This window comes from Brugia malayi (genome assembly GCF_000002995.4).
Source record: "Brugia malayi strain FR3 genome assembly, contig: Bm_v4_Chr1_scaffold_001, whole genome shotgun sequence".
In the NCBI taxonomy this organism is placed as follows: Eukaryota; Metazoa; Nematoda; class Chromadorea; order Rhabditida; family Onchocercidae; genus Brugia; species Brugia malayi.
This window is the reverse complement of record NW_025062475.1, coordinates 10095249-10107150: the sequence shown is the minus strand read 5'-3', so window position 1 is coordinate 10107150 and position 11902 is coordinate 10095249. Positions and strand designations below refer to the sequence as shown.

Genomic DNA, 11902 nt, shown 5'->3' with positions numbered 1-11902 from the left:
ATCTTGTTTATAGGAATTCAATTTTCAATGACGAAATAAATTATAAAAGTTTGGTTACAAATTATCACAATCCATACAACTTGACATTCATATGCACATTTGAAATTCATATTGTTTCATCATTTGGAATGTCAAAAATTCATAACAACATTATCAATTAATTAATCTTCAAGGAATAATTCCTTCACCAACAGCTCATTAGCACACTGTTCACCAGACAACCTCTTTGCCTAAATAGAGAAAACTAAAAACGTATATAATAAATAGGTAGCACATGCAATTATATATATATATATAGTAGATAATGTTTAAATGTTTGAAAGTTAGCAAAGATAACTATTCCACCAATTTTTTTAAGATTTGAGAATCTGTCATCTGTATAATAATTGTCCACTAAAATTTGTGATATTTCCTAAAAACGAGAATTAAACCTTATTGCTATAATCCAGTAATGTGGGAATTTCTTTTAGTTTAAATCTCTGATCAGTTCGAAATGCATTTGTTTGATCTTTCCAGCTAAAATTGCCATAACTAAATTAATAAATCGTAAATATTTTGCTTGTGCAAACGTATGTATTTGTAAAACAAATTTGAAAATTTTGTAAATTCTTTAAAAAAGAAAAATTTTACTTCCGGAAAGGATATAGAAACTGTTATTAATGGAATAAAAAGTGGAGGATAAACTTGCCACGTCCGTGGTCCAACAGCGCATTCGATAAATGTCAAATCTATGTCCGTATCATTAGAAGATACAATTTGTTCAATAACTTTCTCAATTACAGGTTCCGCTAAAATAATGGACAAATTTGGGACTTCAAATTTTTAAAAAGAAAAGATCTGGAGAAGACTTTTAATTCAATAGAAATACATTGAGGAAAAAAAAAAAAAAAACCTTGAACACAATCTGGACACCAACTTTTGCCACCATCTTTTGAACCGCTGAACAAAATAACGGTACGACATTTGAGATCCTTCAATAATGTATTCAGTTCATTTAGTCCTTCAACTTTCTTTCGATTAAATGTCATCTGCAATGGCACTGAAATAAGTTGTTGTCGTTACTCATTTTAGCAAAACGAGAAATATCAGTTATAGTTACACCTGGAAAATATCGAAATTCCTTTCAAAAATGAAATCCGAACATAAAATAAACTTAAGACTTACTTTCAAAATCTAATTTCAAAGATAGCCAAAAAAATTAAGAATGAAAAGATGACTAATGCTTAATGAAAATGTTTAAATTAAGAAAAAAAACTTGTTGATTTTAGAATCTGAAGGACAATTATTCCATAACTCATGAATATTACACAATAAACATTCTCGAAAAATGATATTTCGGTCCTGACCTACTGACCTTCCATCATTTTTTACCAGTCTTTACCAATAATTATGAATTGAACTATTTAATCATGTTTTTCTCATTCCTTTTTCTATCTTAGTAACTGAATACTGATAGATAATTAATACCACTACTTAAGTGGCACTAATAACTATTAATTATGTTTTGCTAGCAATGAATCTTTAAACAATAGCAAAACACTGACACTTATGTAAGTGAAATCTAGTGAAATAATGTATACGGACTGATAAAATGCATTATTTCCATTAAATCTTACTTTGTTTCTAAATATATATTTAAAAAAAAAAATACAACAAAATACTGTATAAATCGAGTCTTACTTTGTGCTAAAGAAACTGAATGAATTGAACTTCTTTTCTTAGCTAACATACGAATTGAAACATGTGTTTCTGGGAATTTCATTGGAAATGGAACTGAGTAAGAGAGAAATTAGAAATGAAAAATATCACCGGATAAAAAAAAATAAAGTAAGACTGAGTTAAACATTCTAGAATTCATTAGCTAGATAAAATAAACAACCAATTACGGTAGTATCAGAATAAATGATTTGATTCTTTTATAGATTACTTATCTATGACCTAACTATGTTATAAATTAATTAATTATCTGTCCTGAAGATTACATTTAGACAAATATTAAGCATTGCATATTCTGGTAACAGTTAATGAAATATCAAACATCGTATTAGATAATGATCTGTACTATAGGCAAGGACAGGAAATTTTAACATTTGAACAGATTCATCTTTCAAGTTATTACAAATCCGAAAAGATTACACAAACAAAGAATATACTTACAATCGATTAAAGACGAAAATATCAGAAATTTGAAATGAACAAATATAATTAACCTATTATTTACTGGAAGAGTTTTTCGGAGTTCCAAAGAAGCAAAACGAATGTAGATATTGAATAAAATAGTAATAGTACTTTTTATTATCAAGAAATTATATTTTATTACTATTGTATGAAAAAGAAAAAAAATAAACAATTGAATAAAACATCGACAAAATTTTGTTTGTTACATTAACAAACAAAATTTTTGGATGTAATTACAGAAAAGAGATGAAAAAAGAGGAAAATAAAAACAAAAAATCAAACAAGCAATTGAATTTAAGAAAAAAAGAAAACGAGTGAATTTTTTGAGCATTTCTCTTCTATTATAAAGTCTAAAAACATATTATACGACATAAATGATGGAAAATCAACTTAACATATATAGTAAAATCCATCATTAGTTAAATTTGCACTATGGTTACCATCAAATGCATTATAATTGTTCATCAGAATTATGAGGTTGAGGAACACTTAAATTGCTAATTTTAGGCCCAGTATTTGGAATTAATTTTAACAAATTTTTCTTTTTCGCATATTCCATTAGTGCTTTTTGGGCACTAACACCCAATCCAATTCGATTCGCCGTCCTTGCCAACCAATGGGTGCTAAAAGCAAGAATACTTTTTCGAATGTTTTGAAAATAAATCTTCGACCATATTCAATACGGTTCATTTTCAATCACTCAGCACAAGTTCGAAATTTTTTTTTCTTGATTTTAAATGTCAAAATTTTTAATAATTATAATAAAGTTCAACTTTGTGAAAAACATTTCAAAAAATGAACAAAAACAGCAATTCAAAATAACTGGAAGAGATAATGTAAAAGCTATCAAATGAAAAATGAATACACTTGCAATTTTCGAAACCAAAAACTGCCACATGAACCAGAAACATCAACTTAATAAAAAGCTAGATAATCGAAATTAGGAAAATTAATCGAAAGCGCGAAAACTTCATAAACTATGGATGACCTGAACACAAAAAAATAATTTTACTATTTCAATGCGAAAAATATAACATATTCACCTGCTAGTGATAGCTTCTGTAACACTTTTCAACCGACGGACATGAATAATGGTGATAAGTGATATTGCTAGTGAACAACAACTGATAACAGCTGGAAGGATTAGAAGAACAAGCATCCAAAAATAATAACGGTCAGCTGCTTCTACACATGATCGAACTAAAAATACGACAAATGAAACAAGCTTACCAATAACTAGTTTATATATGTGAAATAAATTTGGAGACACTATTCGTTCATTTTACAAGGAAACTATAATTCGAAGATAAGCACGCAAAGATGAATGGTAAATCTATAGTGACTTTTGGAGTACCTAATAAGGATAAAAAATACATTCATAAAGCCTTCACAACAAACAAATACGATACCATTAAATTGATTAATAATATTACTTCGAAATAACCGCTATATTATGAAAACAAATTTTTACAGCATTATGATTCCACAGAAAATCGTATTTTGTAAAAATCTATTGTATTTAATAATTTAATAATCCAATCCAATAGATGAAACTGTATTCCGTAATAATTATTCCAGACTAAGCAGACAGGTAAGACTTACAATTAAGAAGCGAAGTTACAGAGATATTCCGAATAGAATTATTTGCAGAAAACTGCCCAAAATCAATCATTTAGCACGACCAAATAGAGAGCGGCGCAAGATAAAAACTCTTTCTAATAAATAATGGCAAAAACTGTATGACTGAACTGCATATTTATACCAACAATGAAAATTAAATTGCATTTTAAAGCCAAATTTGCATTTAATTATAAAAAACGAATAAATCAATGTAAATAAAGCAGTATTTCCGAGTCGTACTACTTTGACGTAAACGTGGTAAGAAAAAATGCATTTAAGTGTTCGCTTCAAATGTATTCAGAAATCAACCAAATTAGGAGAAAGGAAAAAATAAGATCTGAATTTCAATAAACTTATTCAGACTGAATTTTAAAGATTAAAAATAATGTAACAAGTATACAGAAAATTAATAAAGTCATAATACAAGAAAATCCCTTCTCAAGAGATTCCTGAGATGATAACTGATTATTCATCTATAATCCTATCAGTTGCGCCAAACGACATCAACTTGATCAGTACGAAAACGCTGCGTAGTGCTACACTCTTCAAGAGCAATTATCATTTTAGCATTTGCCATATGCCAGCCAACCTGGGCAATCATCGCACCGTTATCAATACAAAATCTTTCATCTGTCGCGAACAATTTCGCACCCCTAAAAAAGATTTTGTTGCATGTATATTTCATCCTAAAACCATTCCTCATATTTTTCACATCATTATCAACCAAACATTTACCGTTGTTCGGCCATAATTGACATCATCGTTTGGAGACGCCTATTGGAACCAACACCACCAACGACTAATACTTCGTTACTACCACAATGTGCCATTGCTCTTTCTGTGATTTCCACTAGCATAGCAAATATTGTTTCCTGAGAAATTTCAAAACATAAAATACTTTTAATGAAGAATACAGAATTAATGAAAAACTTCTGAGGATTATTTTTCTTTAAAAAATTAAATTTCTTTAAAAAATCGAATTTCGAAATGAAATAAATCTGTTGTTATTCGAGCAAATGTTACACATGAAGATGAATAAAACTTCCCTCCTAACCTGCAAAGAAAAACAAAGATCAGCTGCAGTACATTCACCAGCTCGAATCATTTGCAAACCTTTACGTTCGACATAGGAAAGCATGCCGGAAAGTGATAAATCCATTCCTTTAACTGTATATGGTAGAGCAATAAGTTTCTTCCCTTCCAAAGCAAGCTGTTCCAGATTGTAAGCCGGAAACGGATCATTTGGCAGTTCCACTAATCGCGCAAATCTGAGGAGGTATAACTGATTTCATACACCTTCCCAAAATTTATTATAAGCAAGAAATATATTTAAAAATTAATATGAACTGAAATTTTTAAAGCGAATTTAATTCAAAAATGCAATCAAATATACCTATCCAAGCAATTACCAACAGCAATATCTAATGTTTCACCAAATATTCTGTAGCGTTGATTAGAATAACTGATGACCTAGAATAGAAAAATATTATTCTACTGATATTTGATCAAATTCAATGTAAAGTGAAGAAAATTAGCTAGATAATCATCGTTAGTTTAACATACCTGTGTATTACCTCCACTAACATACAGCACCACTGGATTCTCCGCTTTCGTGATAAGACGTCCCATTTCAATATGACCGATACAGTGATTCACTGGATAAAGTGGGACTGACCACAACTGCGACAATGTACGCGCTACGGTTGCACCAACTTGCAGTGGAGCACCCATTCCTGGTCCTTTTGTGTAAGCAATTCCATCAATTTCATTTTGTGGATCCTGAAATAAAATTTCAATACCGTATATTAACTAATGTCAATTATTGATCATATTTATAAAAAAGTGTCAAACTATTTTCAACTCCAATATAATTAGTGCAAAGAACACTCTGTAGGGCGTTTCAACGATAATTTTAAACTTTTGATAAACAAATTCGTTTAGCGAATTAATACTAATTACACAACAAAGTTTCGATGTTTTTGTAATATAATGACAAAGTAGTTACAATTTTTTAACCAGTCAATAAAATAATGATAATAAAAGGATAAAAATAATGATGATAAAAAACAAAAAAATGTCGATGGCATACGACTAGGAAATTATAGTACAAGCAACACTTTCGTATAATACCTTAATATTTGCTTGTTGTAAAGCATCAATAACAATACGAACAATATTCTGTCTATGATGTGCTGCTGTTTCGGGTGGTCGAAATCCTTGACCAAATGGAGCATGGTAAGTAGCCCGAGGGTTTGATAATACCTAAGTATAAATACATAAATGCATGCCAATAAATTAGTACAATCATTAAAATTACACAGAACTGAAGGTTAGTAATAATATACAGATACCTCGCCATCACGAATAATCCCAACACCAACTTTATTAGCACTGCTTTCAATTCCCAATATGCAAACCATAATTGACACTTCAACAAAACCGATCCGATTTCAATAGTTGGTTAGCTTTCTAGGATAGACAAAGAAGGATTTCTGTAGTTATATCACATTTTTAATATAAAATGTTTGCAAATGTGACAAAACCCTTTAAGTAAAGAAGATCCTGATATAACTAAGCAATGTAGTAATATTGGTAAAAGCATTCCTTTCTATCACCATAAAGGGATGCTTATATTATTCAATGCTAAAATGTTCCATTAATAAAACAAAAACTCTTTAAATTGCAATAAAAATGCTAGCCTACATCAATAACTTCTAGCCTACATCAATAACATAAATTTATATCTGTAAGTTCTTTAAATTTAAATAGATTAAGCTAAAATAGGTAACGAAAGACTCGCTAAGAAATCAGCTGCTTCGAAAGGAAGGAAGCAGCTGATTTCTTAATCCTTTATACCTTTATTCCTTCATTTCCAATTTTAAATAGGAAGTAGATGATTTCTTATCCTTCATACTTTTACTTTCCATTTTCTTTAGTTTATATATAATTTAAATGTCGACAAAAAATCATTAACCTGTAGCATTAAAGCATACCTGACGAGCAATAATTACCAGCTAGATTTTTTTATTTGAAAATATAAAAAATTTGAAACCTTCACAAGTTGTTCCACTTTTTTGCCCGTAGCTTTTTTGTTGAAAAAAAATTCTCGATAAACCCGTTCACAGAAATACTCCTTGTCAGTGTACACGAAACTATCAGCTTTCCGTAAAATTCGTTTGTACAATGATAAAATCGACAAACGGTTGCTCATCAATATAAAATGAATGCAATGAAATAGGAATGAAACTGAAAAAACATTTCTGAATAAGCTTTCCTTTTAATTATCTTAATTTAGTAAATATAAACCTCACTTGTACTCATTTCATAATTTAAGATAACATCGGACAATCTCACAGCAATCAATAACTTTTCAAAACCCAATCTCTAATTTAAAATAGCTTATTATTAAACAATACAGTAGTACACCGCATTAAAGTATGTTAAATATAATAAATTAGGAGCTGATAAAAAACTATTTCTTTAAATTTTCTCAAACATTATATCACCCATGGTAATTTAACTTTCAAAGCTTTTATACACAATTTTTCTCTTGTCTTTGATTTTACCAATCAATTACTAGTTTGAAGTAAAATCCATGACTTCACATAAATTTCGCGATAAAACTGATTCATTTTCTAATATGAACAATTTATCTGAGTGGCACGAAATTAATCATATAATTTATGCTATGCAAAATATGATAGCAAATACATGAAATAATATAAAAGGAAGAAAAAATGCTTGAATGACAAAATAAATTTAATACAAATATGATCTATTTGTAGCAAATTCAAATAAGCTAGGAATCTATGGACGACAGAAAAATCAATTAAAATTCAATGAATTGTCTTTTATCACCAATAAAAACTGTTCTGAAAAAAGACAGAACATTTTTCGATGATAGACAAACGATGACTGACATTAATTCCCTGCAATACATCAAAAATATTCCAACGATTTAGGAAAATAAACTTGATGACTAAAAATTCAGTTGAATAACACAAAAGCAAAAAAATATTGTGAAAGAAAAGCGTTGAAATTATTTTTCAGGACAATTAATAAATGATTGATGACAATAATTTATTTTGTATTTTTGCAAAAGTTTTACACAAGTAGTAGGTACGGTGAAGTGAAACATTACTAGAATTTCTACTAAAAATTATCACTGTCCCAAAACAAAAAGAACTTGAAAATTATCATTTCACTCAGCTATAACATCTTTTAATCCTGAAAACATATTTAAATAACTAACAACCGGAAATTTAAAATCGAAATTTCAGATATTCTATCACGTAAAAGTTCCACTTTTAAAACTTATGTGATTAATTCGTAGGCTGTATAATTAATAAATTTACTGTATGCAAAAAACACTTGCAATAAAACCTACTTTTTAAATAGTAGAATGAAATCTGTAATAGCTGAAATTAGTACATGTTTGGAATATGGAACAAATAAGAGCAACCTATACGGATATGAGCAAGAAAAACTTGTAAATTGTTTTGACGGAGCAGAAATAGAAACTGAGCATTACTTTTTCTATTAGCGCCTTAGAAATGTAGAATTTTCATCTAAAAATCTAAGATAATAAAGGTGGCTTTTGATAAAATGCTAAAATAGAAATAAGTTTTCATTACTCTAGTAGTAATAAATATCTTCGCGAGAATGAACCTATCAACAAGACTGGAAAGTAGAATACTTCATTACATCTGTACAGGATTTGGATTACTTATCCGAAAAAAAAATTTACAATAAATCCATGGAGGATGAAAAAAAAAATATATATATAATATGGATAATTCATGTTTTTTATACAATCAGAAACTGAAAAAAAGAAAACTGAAGATCACGATATGTCCTCAAAAAAGCAACAAGAGCTAAAGCAGAAGTACAAGAAAAACAGTTAAGGCATGAAAAATCATTTAGAGCCGGAACGAACTGGAATTATGTCTTCCTTACGTATCTGATTACAATGGAGAAATAACTGTGCTTGTTTTTAGTTTTACAAAATAAGCGAAACGGAAGAAAAAAAACAATGCAATAGCAATCACAAATAGCCAAGCGAAATAGATAAAAGGTGCAGATTTCGCTGAATGCCATGTCCCTATCTAGAAAAAATAATGTTAGTGAAAAAAGATAAGTGACGCAGATCTTTTTAATTTTTTTTAATATTTTATTCAATCTCACAATGCCTGGAAGTAAGAATGATATATTCAAATAATATGTCAATTTCACATCTAATCTCATTGAGGAATGAGGAAAGCATTAATTGCCTAAAAAATAAAAATAATGACCAAGAAATTGCAAGTAAACTTCACTACTAAGATTCACTTATATAATCGTTGTCTAAAACTACTGAGGAAAAAATTAACAATGAAAAACTGAAAAACATAATAAAAAAACTGACCATTAAACCAAGTGCAGCTATTAAGAATAACAAGGAGCAAACGATGAAAAAGATTGCTCTGTTACGAGCATAATCACGACCAACCGACGAACTACAACATTTATTTATTCATATTATAACTAGTAACTAGTGGTTCAAATTAATCTTTAACAAACTCATATACTTATAGATGCTCTCCTACTAAAAGTAGCAATTATCAGTTCTTTTACTTATTCTGTTTTCGATAATACTATATGCATCTTAGTAGTGCAATGATTGGCTGAAAATAAGAACAAAGGAATTAAAATAGGTTGGACTTTACAAGATTTTTAAATTAAATTAGATGAACTAACATTTTCTGACAATGTGGGCACTTTGCGACGGTAACATTGAGTGTGTTGAACATGAAAATTTCTTGACAGTGAGCGCACAGAACACGACATGTTCCAGTTGGAGCTCTATAAAATATATAATTTTTTAGACATTGTTTACAGAAGCATAATATGCAAAATTTTCCATGACAAGGAATTGAATTTCTTCAAAGAAAAAAAAAAGAAAAATCAGACGAAATTGCACCTTTTTTTTTTACAAATTTAGATCCCTTAGATTTAGAAACATGCAAAAAAAAAAATACATACCTGACTGCCGTACCAACTGGTGCACTACCACCTAACGTAATAACACGCTTGCAATTGAGACGTGGACATGCAATACGATTTGAAGAAGCTTTACAGAGTAGAAGACAATTGCACGGGCAACGTACATATTTTTTACCAGGTGGCGCTGCACGAATCGGTGTTGCTTCATTACACTGATTACATTTCACCACATGTTGCCCAGTCTGAAGAAATAAATGTTTCACAAAGAATAAATGTAAGTATCACAAAATATTGATTAAAATTCGACTGAGAAGTATCAAATTACCTTATTTGTCAAGCTATCTTACGAGCAATGTTGATATAATAATCTAATAAAAAATCCTAAGTGATAAAAACCTTTAAGAAATCAAACTTCTTGACCTTGCCTTCAATAACAATTATAGCTGAGCATACTCGGCATATAACAGTTGGACCGAAATGTCTGGATGTATCGCCTGATTCACCGGAAGCATGAGAAACTGTTTGTTGAATTTGTGGCACAGTATGATGCTCTTCTTCATGACTAACATATTCGTCCGGCTCATCCGATATAACAGTTTCTGTACCTTGACTTTCAATACCTTCATAGTTTGGGGTAATTACTGATCTTTCGCTACTTAGCAGTGGTGAATGTTCATTATCCTCACATTCATTTACATTACTCATTATTTGCTCAGTCCAATTTCAACTCCGATACTGAAAGTGACTGATTCATTTTTACAATGAATTGGACATTTCTTTAGAATTTGTTTTACCTGCTTAGCTTAACTTCCGATATAACAGTTTCTGTACCTTGACTTTCAATACCTTCATATGCCTAATTTGCGGTAAATGATGCTGGGAACATAAATGGAAAAACGGCACAACGCAACTTCTACAAATTTCCAAATTTCATTGCATTAAATGAAATTAAAGAAAGGCCTTGACTTTGTGCATTTAATCATACAGAAATGAAATTCTACACCATTAATCAAAATTTCCACTTCATGTAATGAATCCCACCTAACTTACCTCTTGTAGGAAACGAAAGCTTGTCGGAAAATAAGAACGAAAACTCTTCACCATTTTAAAAGAATATTTCACGATAAAGGGAATAAGTGAAACAATTCCATTTTCGGAAAACTTATACAGAAAAAAGAAAACAGTAAAGGATAATAATAGGCTACCGTTGTAAGTAATGCTTTAATTTTAGCTACAACTGATATGTATGAAATAAAAAGACTGCGCATTAAATCAGCTGAATAATTTATTATTTCAAAGTACAGATGAAAGCAACTTAAGATTTAATTATTGATATTAGAAAGTTTTTGTACAAACGACACAAAAAAAAAAAAGAATAAATGGAAAATGATGCATCAAATATAGTTTTTACAAAATATAACCAAAAATGGGACTACAAAACTTGTGGAAAAAAATGCTGTAAATGAGAAATACATCATCGATTGCTAACACATGATGATCAATTGAGTTGAAATTAATTAGTTCAGACTAGATCTCTGTTCACAAATATGTCTATAGCTATCACCAATTAAGGCATACGAAATTATGTTTAAAGTGTACGCAAAGTAAAGAGATGCAGAGAGATGAACTAGTGATCGCGAGAACAATATTACATAACAATTCGTTACTTTCGTCAGCTTATTAAAGATGAAATTATAAAAGTCAGCAATTTAATTGTTTAAACATGATAAATTATATCGGCTAAAGTCGATGCGGACTTTATAGCAATTAAGATTTCGAGTTCATGAAATCAAATAATATTCACATGAACAATATACAATAAAGCATTTTCACTGGCATATTTAACAATCCAGATTTTTCCTAAACTACAGCAGAGCTGGTCTGTTTTGTTCTGGAAAAATCAATAGATAAAGCCTTATAAAGCAGCCTGAGAACGAAAATACTATGAAATCTGAATGGATCAAAAAAAAAAAAAAAAATTACGGTAAAACGATGTCAACATTCTGCTCGATATCACAACAACAGCGGAAAGGATGAATATCCATCTAAATTTTAAAGATAACACCCGGAACAAAATTCTAAACTTCCGATGTAAACGATGACAAATTTTCCAGTTCCTCAT

General features: G+C 29.6%; 4 protein-coding genes across 4 annotated transcripts; all 4 read right to left on the bottom strand.

Moving 5' to 3' along the window:
- Positions 1–161: 161 nt before the first annotated feature.
- On the bottom strand, positions 162–1028 carry Bm9224 (uncharacterized protein; the record flags this gene model as incomplete). The annotated part of the gene is made up of 4 exons (XM_001895212.2): positions 162–230; positions 432–516; positions 689–788; positions 893–1028. 4 exons carry the CDS (start codon positions 1026–1028, stop codon positions 162–164), a joined length of 390 nt encoding a protein of 129 aa, XP_001895247.1.
- Positions 1029–2629: 1601 nt separating this feature from the next.
- Positions 2630–3850, bottom strand: Bm9223 (Uncharacterized protein; the record flags this gene model as incomplete). Its single annotated transcript, XM_001895213.2, has 3 exons — positions 2630–2801; positions 3222–3378; positions 3781–3850. The coding sequence occupies 3 exons, from the start codon at positions 3848–3850 to the stop codon at positions 2630–2632; spliced, it is 399 nt and encodes a 132-aa protein (XP_001895248.1).
- A 432-nt stretch (positions 3851–4282) lies between these two features.
- Bm7064 (putative O-sialoglycoprotein endopeptidase, putative) lies at positions 4283–6218 on the bottom strand (the record flags this gene model as incomplete). Its single annotated transcript, XM_001895214.1, has 7 exons — positions 4283–4451; positions 4534–4670; positions 4853–5066; positions 5192–5268; positions 5362–5577; positions 5929–6060; positions 6150–6218. The coding sequence occupies 7 exons, from the start codon at positions 6216–6218 to the stop codon at positions 4283–4285; spliced, it is 1014 nt and encodes a 337-aa protein (XP_001895249.1).
- Positions 6219–9115: 2897 nt separating this feature from the next.
- On the bottom strand, positions 9116–10485 carry Bm7065 (Uncharacterized protein; the record flags this gene model as incomplete). Its single annotated transcript, XM_043077362.1, has 4 exons — positions 9116–9293; positions 9535–9639; positions 9820–10022; positions 10201–10485. The coding sequence occupies 4 exons, from the start codon at positions 10483–10485 to the stop codon at positions 9116–9118; spliced, it is 771 nt and encodes a 256-aa protein (XP_042933296.1).
- Positions 10486–11902: the final 1417 nt, after the last annotated feature.